The sequence below is a fragment of the Sinocyclocheilus grahami genome, unplaced genomic scaffold, assembly GCF_001515645.1.
Source record: "Sinocyclocheilus grahami isolate Dianchi unplaced genomic scaffold, SAMN03320097.WGS_v1.1 scaffold958.1, whole genome shotgun sequence".
Lineage (NCBI taxonomy): Eukaryota > Metazoa > Chordata > Actinopteri > Cypriniformes > Cyprinidae > Sinocyclocheilus > Sinocyclocheilus grahami.
Window position 1 is genome coordinate 469,512 of NW_015506137.1, and position 18,873 is coordinate 488,384.

Consider the following 18,873-nt stretch of genomic DNA (forward strand, 5'->3'; position numbering starts at 1 on the left):
TAAAAACGTAGATTAGTCTACTGGTTAACTGCTAGTTGGTTCTTAAGAAACTGTCTTAAAGGGTTAGTTCATCCAAAAATGAAAATTCTGTCATTAATTACTCACACTCGTGTCGTTTCAGACCCGTAAGACCTTCGTTCATCTTCGGAACACAAATGAAGATATTTGTGATGGAATCTGAAAGTGTCTGACCCTCCCATAGACAGCAACACAACTGAAATGTTCCCAAGTCCAGAAACGTAGCAAGGAGATCTGTCAAATAATCCATGTGACATCAGGGGTTCAAACGCAATTATATGAAGCTATGAGAATACTTTTTGTGCACAAAAGAAAGAAAAAAAAAAGACTTTATTCAACAATTCGTCTCCTCCACATCACCCTAGTTCAATTTTGGAGAATATCAGCTGGAAGTAAACAGCGTATGCTGTTCTGTGTCAGCCGCGTCACACGGATACACTGTTTCCGTTCAGATCAAATCACAACAACGTAGGAAACAGTGTATCCGTGTGACGCGGCTGACACAGAACAGCATACGCTGTTTACATCCAGCTGATATTCTCCAAAATGGCACTACAGGGTGATGCGGAGGAGACGAATTGTTGAATAAAGTCGTTTTGTGCACAAAAAGTATTCTCGTAGCTTCATATAATTACGGTTGAACCCCTGATTTTTTTACAGATCTCCTTGCAACGTTTCTGGACTTGGGAACATTTCAGTTGTGTTGCTGTCTATGGGAGGGTCAGACACTTTCAGATTCCATCACAAATATCTTCATTTGTGTTCCGAAGATTAACGAAGGTCTTACGGGTCTGAAACGACATGAGGGTGAGTAATTAATGACAGAATTTTCATTTTTGGGTGAGCTATCCCTTTAACATAGAGGCTAAGTGAATGTAACCGGCTCCTGATCTTTGGTGTTTGTGAGCGAGGTCTGGGCGTGCTTTTAACTGAACGTGAACCCTGTTTGGGCGTGTCTTTGGGCGTCTGATGGACAGACAGACAGACAGACACACAGACAGCTGCTATCTATCGTACCGGCTTCCACGCTCGTCTGTGCCATGAAGCCGCGGCGGCGGCGCAGGGCTGGCCGTTACACCGCTCCACATCGGCCGGTTTGTCCAGAGCATCGCAGCTGGGCTCGTTTAACCTCTGACCGCTCGGGCGCTGACAGACCACCAGACGCGTGCGCTGACCGCCGCCACACGAGCGTGAGCACTACAGGACAGAGACAAAGAGACACTCCACCATCAGCACTTCAGCTTCTCAACTCATAAACCAGGCAGAAGAGACTCCAGTACAGTTTATCCTGTCGCTAAGCTAAAGATGCAACACTCAAAAACACACACATCAATAATGAGTTAAACTGTAGTTTCATAATTCATTTATCTATATTTATGATACTCTTACTCAATGCTGATTGAATTTTATTTCATTTTTACAATCAATAATTCTCTCTGGATTGTAAAATAATAAAATATTATTTATAATAATGAATTTTATTATTATTATACAATTATAATTTATTAATTGATAATCAACAAAAATATTATTATTATTATTTCCACTCAAAATAATGAAAAAGAACTCTTTCTGGTAATGAATTAATCATATATAATATTTTTAAGCAGTATTGCTGTTGACTTATACTGAGCATTGTGGATTATATAAGAAATACAAAATTATTGTAATAATTAATACAAATAATAATTTAAATACATTAGTATGCAAATATTATCAAAATAATGATATTGTTATTAAATAAATATAATTTATCAATATAATATGAAATATGAAAACATAAATATAATCAAATTTATTAATAGTCCTTATTGAAACTTGTTTCGGTACTGAATTACTGAAATGTAATATTTATAATCAATACTTCTCTTGAGTTGTTGAACACATTGTGGATTATAATAAAATATATTATTATTATTATTACTTAAAGTAATTATTTAAAAATAGTGCTGTCAAACGATTAATCGCATCCAAAATAAAAGTTTTTGTTTACATAATATATGAGTGTGTACTTTGTATATTTTTTTATGTATATATAAATACACACACATGCATGTATGTATTTCAGCAAATATGTTATATTTATATAATACATATATTTATTTATTTATAATTTAAATTATACGGATATAAATATAGACATGTAAATACATGTATATATTTTCTAAATATATACTGTATGTGTGTATCTTTATATATACACATATTAAAACATATTAAATAAATATAATAAATGTTAATAGAAATATTAATAGTCCATGCTGAGATTTGTTTTGGTAATGAATAAATAATATTATTAAATATTACTGCATTAAATAATAGTATTTAATATTTATAATCAACGTGTCTCTTGACTCGTTAAACACTGTGGAATACAAAACAATACACAATTATTTTTATAATGAATAAAACTAAATTAATTAAAATAAATTAGAATTGTATTATTACAAATACTATCATATAAACTAATTAAGAATTATTAAAAATAAACATAATATTATATGGATATTATAATGAATAATAATTATAATGATTATATTTTAACAGCATTTTAATGAACTTCAAGTCATGTTTATTGTAATATTAATGTAGTGTTAATTATGTTAACATTAAATGAGCACTCTCTGAATGCGCAGGTATTGTGTGTCTGACCTGTCCCCAGACGCCGTAGTTCCAGTGTGGACAGGGTCCGGAGTCGCAGCTCTTGGATTGGTCGGGTTTGACTCTCTCGTCGCAGTGATTGGTGCTGCGTCCGTCTGCGTCCTGACAAACCACGACCCGCCGCTGGAAGCCACCGTCACACGAGCTGGAGCACTGAGCACAAACACAAGACACCAGCATCTACTGTCAAACCAAAAACTACTCAGACACCACATATCGTTTTTGATATGTGACACTGGAGCACAAAACCAGTCATAAAGGTCAATTTTTTGAAATTGAGATGTATGCATCACCTGAAAGCTGAATAAATGAGCTTTCCATTGATGTATGGTTTGTTATGATAGCACAATATTTGGCTGAGATACAACTATGTGAAAATCTGGAATCTGAGGGTGCAAAAAAATCTAAATATTGAGAAAATCATCTTTAAAGTTGTTCAAATGAAGTCCTTAGCAATGCATATTACTAATCAAAAATTAAGTTTGATATATTTACGGTAGGAAATTTACAAATATCTTCATGGAACATGATCTTAATATCCTAATGATTTTTGGCATAAAAGAAAAATCTATAATTTTGACCCATACAATGTATTGTTGGCTATTGCTACAAATATCCCCCAGCGACTTAACACTGCTTTTGTGCTGCAGGGTCACATATTTTTTTACTAGTGGGTGCAGGACATATACATATAATTTATGTAAGTGAGGATAGCAAAATAAAGTGAACTGTGACATATTATACTTCATACAGTGGACTAACGGTAAAATCTGGGATCAAAAATGATTCAGACACTTTGACCTGAGCATGCTCTGCTGAAGTGTTTTTCTTTAATTGCTAATGCGAGCTTTTTACACCACCAACTGAAGAAAATGAAGCATTGCTTGGTGATTAGTTGAGCTAAGTTAGTTTTATCTAATTGTGTGCCTGAATTTAACAGCTGACAGCTATTCAGCTGAATTCATTCCATAGCTTTCTATCAAAGTTATCTGACATTATCAAGCTGAATTTCTTCTGACACGGTTTAACTCTGAGTGCTTCTCATATTTTATTAGCATTTTCTAAACTGTAGTGAATAAACTGTGATAATGTGAGAAATGTTTGAGTGTATGGCAATTTCCCTTTGGGGATTAATAAAGTTTATTCAATCCTATATATTGCATAAAGAAAATGAAGCCTCATTATGCATAAAAAATATTTTTATTTAATAAAAAAAAGTCATCATTTAATATTTTCCCAATATATTGTATCTGATCAGCAACTTCTCATTAATGAGTGAATGTGATTTTTTTTTAATGTTATTGATTAATAAATAAAATGTAGATAATCTTTGAAATTTCAAATTACACATGAACAACACAAAAAAACTATGATGCAAAATAACTATATATTTTTTACAATATTGATGAGAAATTGTATTTGAATATATTATTGTATTAAATGTATAAAAATATATAATCTGAGAATTACCAATATTAATCCCTTTGGAATGAATGGAATTTAATTTAATTAAAGTGATGATTTTTTTATGCTGCAGTGGTTCATCAATAGATGCACATATTTATATTTATCAACAAAAATCAGTCCCAAAAGTGTTTTGAGATATGTGAAAAAGGCTAAATATATTTTACAACAGTTTTTAGACACTAATGTAATTTCATAGATAAGTATTTTTGACACCTAGGGGTGCTCCATACATACCCGGGTCAAAAATGACCCGAACACGAAACGTGTTATATCTCTTAAAAAATAACTGTCAAAAATCTGAAAAAAAAATCATGATGCATATTTAGAAGTCCTTAACATATTTGCAAAGTGTCATTGCCTCACTAAAAACTATGCAGTTTTAAGAAATGTTTATGTATTTAGTTTGGCTCACAACAGACCCGAATGCATTATTTTTTTGCATTATGAAATTATTTCAATGCCAGTTCAACACATTTCACCTCTAATTCTCAGTACTGTAATATGAAAAGCACATTGCATCAGTGATTGAGTAAAATTGCTAAATATATATATATATATATACACTCTCACACACACACACGTATGAATTAATAATATTAATAAATTTACCAATAATTATATTAATAAAAATACACTATTATATATATATATATATATATATATACTAAATTCAAATACACTTTTACTCAACTATGAATTTCATATATATTTTATGCATCATTTAAGTATATTGTTTTGTATTACAAATGTTAAATGTTAACATGAAGCAGAGTAAGTGAGGGTGTCACTCACGGCTCCCCAGGGCCCCGTCCTCCACTGGTTGTCTGCAGACGGGACGTTCCAGCTGTGGCTGCTGGGGTCGTAGGGGAAGTGGGGCTGGTTGTTGGGCCAGTGGTAGGAGGATTGGCAGGGGGCGGCCGCACACTCCTGCTCAGTGCTGGGACGCTCGTCTGGGTCACAGAACGACTCGTCCAGCTGATGATGGTAGCTCATGCACACGACCCGCCGCGTGGAGCGACCCACACCACACGACACCGAGCACTGCACCAAAAACACACGCCACAATCAACACAAACCACACCTACAGACAGCTGCCTACCGAGACACCTCTTCAGGCAGCACACCTCAAAATGCACTGCAATAACTTCCTTTAGTTAGTCAATGGGTTTCAATTTCAGTTTAAAATTGTGCCCAATATTTGTGTGAAAAAATATGTGCATATTCAGAATGGTTGTATTTTATGTAGCTTTATGTAGCACATCATTTTCCTCTTTTACCAGCGTAATGTTAACTAAAACTTTTTTTTTTCACAAATCTTAACAAATATACAGCATTACAGAACAAAAACAAGTGGGGGAATACAGGGGAAAGCAAATAAATAAAAATGACAATTTATTGAAAAATTGTTCTATAATGCGGGATGTTTTTAAAGCTTTTTGAAGAGAGGATAATAGTGAGTGTAATTGCTTCACAGTTGGGTTTAAATTACATGGTATTTACTGATCATACAAATTAAGTTTTAATAATCTAGTAGCTCCTTATTGTCAGAAACATCACAGTGAAATATAAATTTGATGAGAAACATTACACAAAAAATAAAATTAAATAAAATAAAATAAAATTAAATAAAATTAAATTAAATGAAATTAAATTAAATTAAATAAAATTAAATAAATTAAATTAAATTAAATTAAATTAAATTAAATTAAATTAAAATAAATTAAAATAAATTAAAAGAAAATAAGAAAATAAAAATAATTTATCATCTTGTGAAATGCTCACCATCATGAAGGGAGATTGTGAAATGCTATATAAATACATTTTACTTGCACGTATTTGTCTTTAATTCCATCCCGCCACATTCAAATAGATGTTAAAAATTAAGCTAAAGTGAATTAAAAGCACATCAGCAAAACACAGCCACCCTAATTACATAGGATGTCCTTAATCTACTATTCATTCAGAAAAGCCACAGACTAGTGATGGTTTTGAGCATCCCTAGACAGAACAGCATTTGTTAAACGAGCATATTGTTAGTGTGCGTAAGCATTCCCACACACAGAGGACAGATGGGAGAGATTTTAACCATGAGAGATTACACACTTGCACAAACACACGCTTTTCCTTCAAACACACACACTCTCCTTCCAACTCAAAAAGACAAACACACAATGTGACTCACACAGCAGTCAGAGATCAAAAAAAGTCACACGTGTATTACAAAAGATAAAGCAGCAAAGGCGTTCTGGAGTTACGTCACGTCCAGATGTACGCTGACCTCGAGTGTTCGAGCGGCTCCAGTCTGTTGTGACTGATGGTGGTCTCCTAACGTGCTGCATGTGACCGTTTCAAACCACAGTCATGTCATGTGAGCAACGTCCTCAAATACTGACTGCTCATCAGAAGAGTCTGAACTGTAGAGCTCTGTGCCTCAGGGTTCAGTTCTTCATAATTCTATAGGATCCTATAGGATTCTGTTCTAGTGGTTACCTCTGCAGGATTCTGCTCTACAAGATTCTAATCTATAAGGTCCTAATTTGTGGCAACATACACTACACTCTTAAAAATAAAGGTGCTTAAAAGGTTCTTCACAGTGATGCCATAGAAGAACCATTTTTGATTCCACAAAGAACCAAGGTTCTTTTATGAACCATCTCTTTCATACTTTTTATAATCTGAAGAACCCTCTTTCACCACAAAGAACCTTTTGTGAAACAGAAACAGCTTTTCCAGATGTTAAAGGTTCTTTACGGAATCATTTAGACAAAAAATGTTCTTCTATGGCATCGTGAAGCACCTTTATTTTTAAATTAAATTAAATTAAATTAAATTAAATTAAATTAAATTAAATTAAATATTAGATGAAAAACTTAAACTTAAAAAACTTTTCAGTTTAACGAATTTTTCCTTGGCAACTAACTAAAATAAGGCTAGTTTATGAAACTATTAAAATTAAAATAACTTAATGAAACACTACAGAAAAGAAACTAACTAAACATAAAATAAAATAAAAAAATATTAAAAAAAAAAAAATTAAAAAAAAAATAAAATAAAATAAAATAAAAAGCACAGCATTTATTTGAAATTGAAATCTTTTGTAATGTTATAAATGTCTTGTTGTCACTTTTGATCAATTGAATGCCCCGTTGCTAAATAAAAGTATTAATTTTTAACTTTTTTAAAAATCTGACCCCCAAACTTTTGAATCTTATACTGATTTCTGAAGATCATGTGACACTGAAGACTGGAGTAATGATGCTGAAAATACAGCTTTGATCACAGGAATAAATTACACTTTAACATAAATTCACACAGAAAACAGCTATTTGAAATTGTAATAATATTTCACAATTTTTACTGTATGTTTGATCAAATAAATGCAGCCTTTGTGAGCAGAAGAGACTACTTTCATTAAAACCATTAAAAATCGTGATTTGAGCACTAGTGCAGATGGAGCACGTGATTGTGTTTGTTCACCTGACTGTCTCGAGGTCTGGCGGCTGCGTTACAATCCCTGTCGTCCACTGTCTCGCCGTAAGCTCCTGACACACACCTGACCGCACGCATCTGATAGCCCTGACCGCAGCTCACCGTGCACTAAAAACACCATCATTCCCATTCAGAACGTCTGGTGACAGAAACTGACATGACAAAGGAACCGAGCGTCTGTTTCTCACCGGACTCCAGGCTCCGACCTGCCAGGATGCACATTCGGGAAGCTCACAGCTGCCCACTGCCGAGGGTTTGGTGTTTGGGTCACAGCGCTGCTCATTCAGCTTCTCGTCTCCCAGAATGCAAAGCACCTGTCGGTGTCTGACGCCCTTCCCGCATGTCACCAGACACTGATGTGAACAGATGCACAGAGTCTCAAAGTACCGTATTCTCCGGAAAACAAGTCACTTTTTTTTTTATAGGCAACTTATATATGCAATTAATGTCATAAATAAATAAATAAATAAAAAGTTGGATTGGTGTCGAATCAGAGAGGTACATGAGCCCACATTCATTTGTTTAGCGCATTTCCCACATAGTGCTAGTTTAAGTTTCACTTTAAATAAACGTGAAGCTTTGCGTTTATAACAAATATTGTTTAAAATGAATGCCACTATAATTTATGTTTGTTTTATATTCATATTTATCATTCATGTTATGTTATAAATATGGTTCAATTTAAAGGATTTGTCGTAGAGTGAGAGGAACTAAAAAACTGCACATCTATAGTGTTCATAATGTTTGTAATGATACTGTGTAGCACTGATATAGTACTATAATTTGCGTTAATATTTTAAAATATATTTTATTTTAATATTTTCTGTTTTCATTTTAATATAAAAGTTTCAGCAATTTGTGGTGTTTTTAGTTTTTAGTAATTTTTCACATTTTTCTAATATTAGTAATTAGCCATTTTGTTCATTTTTGTCTCTTTTTTAGTTTAGTTTTCTTGTCAGTTTTATTAGTTTTTTTGTGTATTCTATTAATATGTCCATGTAGTATGTATTCATTTTTATTTATTAATCTTTATTTAATTTTATTCGTGTTAGTACAATTTGTTTAAATTCAAAAGCAATTTTTCACAAATTCAGAATGATTCAATTCAAAACGATTCAATTTAGTATTTTTTAAAATGCATTTATAGGATTGTTTAAAAACTTTCCCCAATGTATCTTTAGCAAGGAAAATACAGACAAATTAGAGATTACATTTTCATAACCTGAAAATTAATTGAATTTATATTTGTTGTCATGTGAAACATAAAACGTCGTCTGATAATATGTAAATGTTAATATTTTGAATTAGTTTTTTTTTTTTTTACATTTTCTGCTTTCATTTTAAAGTTAATTTTGTTAATTTTCAGTCATTTTGTTGGGTGTTTTTGTCATTTTTTGTAGTTTCTTTTTTCACTTTTATTCTTTATAGTCTTGGTTTATTTAGTTTACTTCCATCAAGTTAAAGTAATTGAAAATGAGAACTCTTAACTTGGCAATTAGCTGAAATAAAAGATGTATTTTAATATATATATTTTATTCTATTTCAGTTTTCTTCCCAAGTAATGAAATATTATTTATGTTTTTTTATAATTATTTTTATATGGTTATTTATCTATAATAACCCTGGTGTTCAACTAGTATACTACTATAAGAAACACCAGCTCAAAACAGCAAGAGGGCATCATGATGCTTCAGAATATAAGTACGGTTGGATGTGATTAGCGTCTGGTTCAGCTGTGGTCAGTACCTCGCTCCATTCGCTGGCGCTCCAGTCAGGACAGGGCACGTCATTGCAGGGTTCGCTCAGGACTCTCTGCTGCTCGCTACACTCTCGCTCCACCAGCCTGCGACCCAGATTGTTCATACAGTACGCCTGCCGCGTCCGGACGCCGTGTCCGCAGCTCTTCGAGCACTGCAACCACAATCACATCGCATTACAAAACGGCACATAATCAGGAGAAACAGCATAAAAATAATGTGCAAATTTACAGATCCTTATATATTTACTTCACTTCATCATTTAAAGGCAAGACACTACAGACATTATTTTTCCGTGCACTGCTCAAATGGGAAATTCTGGGATATTTTATTTTATTTTAGACTAGTGGAAAGAGTTTATTTTATAACACTATCTATTTGTGTTTGTAGATTTAGATTACAATCCATATCTTTAAAAGGTTTTTCCACCACTTCAGCAGAACTTACACACACCAAAACTTAAACAGCATAAAAATAATGTGCAAATTTACAGATCCTTATATATTTACTTCACTTCATCATTTAAAGGCAAGACACTACAGACATTATTTTTCCATGCACTGCTCAAATGGGAAATTCTGGGATATTTTATTTTATTTTAGACTAGTGGAAAGAGTTTATTTTATAACACTATCTATTTGTGTTTGTAGATTTAGATTACAATCCATATCTTTAAAAGGTTTTTCCACCACTTCAGCAGAACTTACACACACCAAAACTTAGAGTTGTATTCTTCTCTATATTCTGAAGGTTTTTACTGAGGGGTTTGTTCATATCATTCACACAAATTTTATTATTGCACTTTATCTATTTGCGTCTATAGATTTCAATTACAATGCATATCTTTAAAGGCCGTTTTCTAAAAATGAGTTTGTTTCTCCACTTCAGCAGCACTTATATACATAAAACTTAGCAGATTTATTCATATCTATATTCTGAAGATTTTTATAGAGGGGTTTGTTCATATATCATTCGCCTGGTTTTATAAGTCTTAATTCCAATTTGATTAATAACGATTAAATTTAGTATTGTTTAAAATGCATTTATAGAATTGTTTAAAAAATATTCCCTATAGTATCTTTGGCAAGAAAAATACAGACAAATTATAGCGGTTTTCCCCCCAGATTTTATATTTTATTTTTATATTTTCTGTTTTCTCTTTAATTTTAGGTAAAAATTTTAGTAATTTTGTCATGTTTTTGTCATTTTCAGTAGTTTTTTAAAAAGACATCTATATAGCATTTTTATAATAGTTTTTTTTTATTAATTTGCAGTTTTTTTTAATTAGTTGTAGTTTTTAAAACAAAAAACAAAACAAAACAAAACATTTGTTTCTAAAACATAATGAGTTTGTGTCTCCACTTCAGTATCACTTACATACATAAAACTTAGCAGATTTATTAATATCTATATTCTCAAAGTTTTCTGAGGGGTTTGTTCATTCACACTGGTTATATACAAAATTGTAATCCTATAAACATGGTGATTTTTTTAAGGCTGTTGACAGTATCTCTCTCTCTATCTATCTATCTATCTATCTATCTATATTATTATTATATAGAGCTCAGGGTGAAGAATAACGGAGGATATGAGCTGTATCGTGCGTCACCTGAGACCAGGCGCTGTACTGCCAGCTCTTGAGCAGACAGTCTCCATGACATCCCTCGCGCGTCTGCGGTTTGGGCAGCTCTGCGCAGGCCCTGGCCTCCATGCGCTCGCTTAGCCTCTTGTTCTGGATGTAGCGCATGCACAGAACATCCAGCGTACGGTAACCCGGACCACACTTACTGGAGCAGTCGCTCCGGCCCGCCACGTGCCACCTGAGGAGGAGAGAAAAACACACACAGCCAGTGTTCAGAACATTTGGTTAGTGCTAAGTGTTTTTTTTCTGTTGTGTTTACATTTTTAGCTGAGAAACCAAGGAAATGTAATCGCATTTTCTGCCAAAAAATGCTCATGACCGAGATATTTGCATCCATACAAAATGTTATATATATCTATATATATATCTAGTTGATGATTCACTTCTTAAAAGTCAGACAAATTGCTTTCCTAACAATTTCAAACTGCAACTGGGTGGGAACTGCACTAAAATATGCATGACAAAGACAGTCTGAGGTTTCTATGGGAAATCAGCATGAATCAGCAACTTGAATGTAGTGTACAAATGCAAATATTTCATGAAAATGTTTTGGCAGCAAATGCAATTACATTTCCTCTGTTTCTTGGCTATAATAAATAGAAATGTGAGCTTTAACATACAGCAACATAATCTTTGAAATGTACTGAAAAAACTGCTGTATAAGCAATTTTGTCTGAGAAATTGCTTGTAAATTTCACAATTAATTACAAAGAAACTGCAAGTAACACATTGTATTAAATGTGAAATTTTGAAGTGGAAAGACTGAAGTAGTATATTCTTGTAAAAGTAATAAACTTTGTTGTTTTTTTAATAACTTAAAAAGTGTATAGTGTTAAAAAATGCATGCATTAGGAATGATTGAACATGGAATTATATTTAATGTAAAAGCCGGTAATGTTGGAGGATATTGATGGAAAATAGTTCACATTAGTAGCTGATGTGACTTGCATCAGGGTTGTTGTTATTACTAACTAATTAACTATTTTAAATCCTGCTAATTAATTTAAACAATGCTTAAATAATGTAAAATATTACAGTGGGTGATGCACTGTCTTCACTGTCATCAACCCCAGTGTGAATAGGTTGACTATTTTGTCCTCCCACACAACTGTAATATCACATGTAAACAATATTTTAATTTCAGAGCATTTCCTTTAGGCAGCACCACCTAAAGAAAAACCTCTTTTTAAAGTCAAATAAAATATTATGCTTTTTACATGCACTGGCCAATATGGAGATTTTGGGCTATTTTGCCTCCATAACATGACTAGTGGAAAGAAAAGTAACAATTACAATACGTTTCTATAAAGTCTGTTTCTAATGAACTTTTTCTCATGCACTGAGCCGAATATTCCCACTTCAGTAGCACTTACATACACCAGACTTTCCTTTTTGTTTTACAGGGAGGTTTGTTCACATGTCAATCCCATTTATTTATATTACATTTTGTTCCTAAAATTTTTTTTATGGCTGTTACGGTATTTTCTGATTTATGATAAAAAGTGAAAGGAAGTGTCCAAAACCTCTGTGAAACCTTTATCAACACTAATACTGTCATAGTTTGTAAGTCACTTTGGATAAAATCATCTGCTAAATGACAATGCAAATGTATCTAAATGCAAAAAAAAGAGAAACGTTACCTTGGCAACGTATTGAAATAAAATAAGTTCAACTTAAAGCACTAAAATTAATAAAACTGAAATAAAAATTTAAGAAAATTAAATATTTAAAATATAAAATAAATAAATAAAATGATTAAAGCACATAAAATGCAAAAATATCAAAAGTGTAAAATATTTTTACAATATTACACAATATTTTGTGCTGGTGGATCCGAGATGCTTTTGTAGTGACACTAATCGAAGGGAAAACATTTGTTACCACTTAGAAAAATAATAGTTATTCCAAACAAAGACTGAATATCAAATCAAACATTTAAAATGAAAATATTTTCAGTCAATTCAGTGTTTGCAGAATTTGAAGTTCTCCTTTTGCTGCATCACTAGTATGGGAGTGCTGCATTACTCATATAAAGCATGAGAGACGTCGTGTGCTTGTACCTGAGTTCACAGTCAGTATTGCAGGGCTCCGTCGTGCCTCTGGGTCGAGGTAGATTCTCACACCTCTGCTCCGAAACCACCAAATGATCACTCTTACGAACACACACGGCCTTCCGCCGCCGCTCACCTGCAGACAAACACACACAGATGACGTGGAAGTGGCTTGCTTTCAGCTAAAAAGGTGTTTAAGGACAGAAAACCAGGCAAAATGCCCAAACAGAAGCGGCACCTTGACACATGCGGCTGCACTCCTGCCAGGGGCCTGACAGATCCCACACGAACTGCTCTCTCTGCTCCTCGATGGGAATACTGAAGGAATATCTGACGTCAGGATTATACAGGTTTCCCACGCACAGAACCTGAGACGACAACAGATGCATTACACAGGAAGCCTGTAAATCTCCCTCAGATGAAGATATGTCAGTGTTATTATACTGCAGAATCATTGTATAAAGGCATTTTATTAATTAATCATTTCATTTATCAGCATTTTTGTCTTTTTTCCAGGAAAACATATCTAAGCATTCTTAAATCAAGACATATTCCCTGAATAAAGACTTATTCAGTCTTGGTATTATTAACTAAAACAAAAAAACTAAAAAAATCAGTTTAATTACTTGTAATAAAGCTGAAATAAAATAAAAATATTACATGGAAAAACAAACTTTTTTGCCTTGTCAACTAACTGAAACAATGTTTAAGTTGAAGCACTAAAATTGAAATAAAAATAAGTAAGCTACATATTTAAATTATTTAAAAAACTAAAATTTGTTTTATTAATGTATATTTTATTATAAAAATATATTTTGTATAAAAAACTATTTTATTAAAAATAAACAAAAATAAAGCTATTATTAAAAAAACTAAAAACTAAAATCAATGTATATGGTTCACAAAATTTTTACATAAAATAATTTTAATTAATTGAAAAAGCTTAAATAAAACAAAATATAAATATTACATGAACACTTTTTTCATGTAAAAACTTTTTATTAAAAATAAACAAAAATAAAGCTATTATTAAAAAAACTAAAAACTAAAATCAATGTATATGGTTCACAATTTTTATATAAAATCATTTTAATTAATTGAAAAAGCTTAAATAAAACAAAATATAAATATTACATGAAAACTTTTTTTCATGTAAAAACAAAAAAAAGTTTACATTGTAGCACTAAAATAACTAAAACCGAGATGAACAAATTAAAGCTAAATATTTAACTATTTCAAAACCATAAAATGTTTTTTAAAGAAATGTATATGTTACTGTTTAAAATTATATTTGATTTTTATATAAAATCTACAACACACTAAAACTAAAATGAAAATGAAAACTGAAAATCTAAAAATAAAAGCTCATTCAAAATATTAATAAAAACTATAATAGTATATAAATAATACTAAAATAACTAAATAATACTGGTCTTATTCTCACACAATGCTCACACAATTTGGATTCTTAGGTAATCTACCTATTAGTTATATTTTTACTGAAAACAAAGATACCAATAAAAACTTGCAGTGTGCCCTAACCAGGTGATGCACAACAAGATATCTAGCTGGTTGACTGGTTTCTGTTCATCATGTGATGCTTGACAGCTCATTAGTCTAAAACTGTGCTGTGGTTTTGTGTCATTTCACTGTGAACTTCTTCAGATTGGCTGTGTTTGGTGTAGTTCACTTGCCTGCAGCACGAGCTCCTCCTCGATCCGCTGCGTGCAGTTGATCCGCTCAACCGTGGTGTTAGATCCGCTGTACTCGATCTCTGCTCCCTTAAAGGTGATTTCCCTTTTAAACATGGACACCACGAAGTTCCCGTTCAGGAGGAAGTTGGACTGATTGTCAGACAGAGCTGCAGATGAGAAAAATCAGGGCCTTTATTCATAAAACATCTCAAAGCTAAAAGTAGCTCATAACTCGCCGATTTAGGAGAAAATCTTACAAATAATGTCAGTCCTAGATTTAGGATAATTTTTTGCTCTAATTGTTTTAGCGCTAAAACTAGCACCTAAATCTGTGAAAGGTTAGGAGTATTAAAGAGGACTCCTAAGATCAAACCACAAACTATCCTAAAATAGCTGTTGACAGCAATCTGCCTCGGAGCATAAGCATTTGACGATAATGAGCTTTTAAAAAGGTATCGCCTTTGGTTTTGGAGGTTATCCCAACTCAACTTGATTATATCCTTGTTTTCATTAACCAGCTGGGCAAGAAATAACAGATGCTCATGTGTCCAGTTTGGTTTTCTTTTACGTTTGCATGTCTTACTATCAGCCATGATTATTCTACTGTTAATTAAAAGGCTGTTTATATGCATATTCACTAATTATGAGAAGCACACATATAAGAGGCTGACAATTAGCTAAGCATATACTTGTTTAATTAGTGACACTTAGCCTGCATTTTAAAATCTTTATTTGAATACGACAACATTTTTATTTTTAAACCTTTATTTGAATATGGCAACATAATATTGTACTCTACAATATTTCTATAAATAAATCTCCGACAGAGACTATCAGCCAATCACTGTGTGCATAGTTAATAAGCACGCTGACATCCTCCATAGCAATGAGGTTAACCCCCCTTACTCTGAGCTTAAGACTTCCGTCTGTTCCTTAGTACACGTTTGTCTCAGCAGCTTTGTGAATAGGTTTCAAGAGAAAACTCTTAGTGGTAAGATTAAATGGTTTGTGAATACAGGCCCAGACCTGGACAGTGAACTTAGGTCATGTCTCATTCATCAGCTGTGTGTGTTTGTGTTTATTTGGCCTTTTGACTCGAGTGTGAACAGCTACACAAATGTCCTGGACACGCTTGCTCACTTTCATTAGCACCTCGGCGTCTGTCAATCATCCGGTGTTTGCTCTCCCTGTGACCCCGAATTCCCGGAAGAGTCACGGTGAAGCAGCATTGTAATACCACAGCTGTTCTGGACATGTGCCATTGCAATAGCATGGTATTCTTCATTTGAGTGCCACGTAAATATCATGGCATATAAACACAGCAATCATTCAGTATATATAACACGTGTCAGAGTACTGTGGTATTACCAGGGTAATCTGGTCTGTTATCTGTACTAACTCACCGAGGTAGTTATCATCTTCTGGCAATCCTGAGTAGCTGACCTGTTTTATATCGATGTTGGTTGCACCAGCAGGAATTCGAACCACAACGTTATAACCTACAACACAAGAACTAGATTAGAAACCTTAGAGAGCGATGATAACAAGATGAGAAACAGCAACGAGTGATGAGAAAGAGATGAGAAACTCCACAGAGCAATGATAAAAAGATGAGAAACACCAGAGAGTGGTTAGAACAAGATAAGAAACACCAGAAAGAGATGAGAATACTGGAGAGTGAGGAGAACAAGATGAGAAACACCAGAGATTCATGAGAAAGAAATGAAAAACACCAGAAAACAATGAGAAAGTGATAAGAAACTCCAGAGAGCAATGAGAAAAAGACGAGAAACACTGAGAAACACCAGGGAGTGGTGAGAACAAGATGAGAAACACCAGAAAACAATGAGAAAGAGATGAGAAACATCACAGAGCAATGATAAAAAGTAGAGAAAAACAAGAGAGTGTCAAGAACGAGATAAGAAACACCAGAATGTGATGAGAAAGAGATGAGAAACACTGGTGAGTGATGAGAAAAAAAACGAGAAACACCAGAGAGGAGTGAGAACAAGGTAAGAAAAACTCCAGAGAGCGATGAGAAACACCAGAGAGTGTCAAGAACAAACTAAGGAACACCAGAAAGTGATGAGAGAGAGATGAGAAACACCACAGAGCAATGAGAAAAAGTAGAGAAACACCAGAGAGTGTCAAGAACAAGATAAGGAACACCAGAAATTGATGAGAAAGAACTGAGAAACACTGGAGAGAGATTAGAAAAAGTAGAGAAACACCAAAGAGTGTCAAGAACAAGATAAGAAACACCAGAAAGTGATGAAAAAGAGATGAGTAAAACTCCAGAGAGCGATGAGAAAGAGATGAGAAACACTGGAGAGTGTCAAGAACAAACTAAGGAACACCAGAAAGTGATGAGAAAGAGATGAGAAACACTGGAGAGTGTCAAGAACAAACTAAGGAACACCAGAAAGTGATGAGAAAGAACTGAGAAACGCTGGATAGAGATGAGAAAAAGTAGAGAAACACCAGAAAATGTCAAGAACAAGATAAGAAACACCAGAAAGTGATGAAAAAGAGATGAGTAAAACTCCAGAGAGCGATGAGAAAGAGATGAGAAACACTGGAGAGTGTCAAGAACAAACTAAGGAACACCAGAAAGTGATGAGAAAGAACTGAGAAACACTGGATAGAGATGAGAAAAAGTAGAGAAACACCAAAGAGTGTCAAGAACAAGATAAGGAACACCAGAAAGTGACGAGAGAGAGATGAGAAACACCACAGAGCAATGAGAAAAAGTAGAGAAACACCAGAGAGTGATGAGAACAAGATGAGAAAAACCAGAGAGTGATGAGAAAGAAATTAAAAACACCAGAAAACAATGAGAAAGAGATGAGAAACACCACAGAGCAATGAGAAAAATTAGAGAAACACCAGATAATGTCAAGAACAAGATAAGAAACACGAGAAAGTGATGAGAAACACTGGAGAGTGATGAGAAAGAGATGAGAAACACTGGAGAATGATTAGGAAAAAATAAGAAACACCAGAAAGTAGTGAGAACAAGATAAGGAACACCAGAAAGTGATGAGAAAGAGATGTGAAACACTGGAGAATGATGAGGAAAAAATGAGAAACACCAGAAAGTGATGAAAAAGAGATGAGTAAAACTCCAGAGAGCGATGAGAAAGAGATGAGAAACACAAGAGAGCAATGAAAACAAGATGAGAAAAACCACAGAGTGATGAGAACAAGATGAGAAAAACCAGAGAGTGATGAGAAAGAAATTAAAAACACCAGAAAACAACGAGAAAGAGATGAGAAACACCACAGAGCAATGAGAAAAAGTAGAGAAACACCAGAGAATGTCAAGAACAAGATAAGAAACACCAGAAAGTGATGAGAAAGAGATGAGAAACACTGGAGAGTGTCAAGAACAAACTAAGGAACACCAGAAAGTGATGAGAAAGAACTGAGAAACACTGGAGAGAGATGAGAACAAGATAAGAAAAACTCCAGAGAGAGATGAGAAAGAGATGAGAAACAGCAGAGAGTGTCAAGAACAAGATAAGGAACACCAGAAAGTAATGAGAAAGAGATGAGAAACACTGGAGAGTGATGAGAAAAAAAGAGAAACACAGGAGAGCAATGAGAAAGAGATGAGAAACACTAGAAAGTGATGAGAAAGAGATGAGAAACACTGGAGAGTGATGAGAAAAAAAGAGAAACACAGGAGAGCAATGAGAAAGAGATGAGAAACACTAGAAAGTGATGAGAAAGAGATGAGAAACACTGGAGAGTGATGAGAAAAAAAGAGAAACACAGGAGAGCAATGAGAAAGAGATGAGAAACACTAGAAAGTGATGAGAAAGAGATGAGAAACACTGGAGAGTGATGAGAAAAAAAGAGAAACACAGGAGAGCAATGAGAAAGAGATGAGAAACACAAGAGAGCAATGAAAACAAGATGAGAAAAACCACAGAGTGATGAGAACAAGATGAGAAAAACCAGAGAGTGATGAGAAAGAAATTAAAAACACCAGAAAACAATGAGAAAGAGATGAGAAACACCACAGAGCAATGAGAAAAAGTAGAGAAACACCAGAGAGTGTCAAGAACAAGATAAGGAACACCAGAAAGTGA

General features: G+C 33.6%; 1 protein-coding gene across 1 annotated transcript in view; it reads right to left on the reverse strand.

The window, feature by feature from the left end:
* The window catches only part of LOC107564742 (A disintegrin and metalloproteinase with thrombospondin motifs 20-like), a 97,830-nt gene that overhangs the window by 24,878 nt on the left and 54,079 nt on the right, over window positions 1-18,873 (reverse strand). The window contains exons 13-23 of the mRNA XM_016249888.1: window positions 16,183-16,278; window positions 14,780-14,946; window positions 13,324-13,453; window positions 13,095-13,221; window positions 11,002-11,212; window positions 9,382-9,546; window positions 7,824-7,988; window positions 7,624-7,743; window positions 4,939-5,187; window positions 2,671-2,832; window positions 1,036-1,215 (exon numbers count right to left, since the gene is read on the reverse strand). Coding sequence (XP_016105374.1) covers window positions 1,036-1,215; window positions 2,671-2,832; window positions 4,939-5,187; window positions 7,624-7,743; window positions 7,824-7,988; window positions 9,382-9,546; window positions 11,002-11,212; window positions 13,095-13,221; window positions 13,324-13,453; window positions 14,780-14,946; window positions 16,183-16,278 — 1,772 coding nt within the window. The remainder of the gene's footprint in view (window positions 1-1,035; window positions 1,216-2,670; window positions 2,833-4,938; window positions 5,188-7,623; window positions 7,744-7,823; window positions 7,989-9,381; window positions 9,547-11,001; window positions 11,213-13,094; window positions 13,222-13,323; window positions 13,454-14,779; window positions 14,947-16,182; window positions 16,279-18,873) is intronic.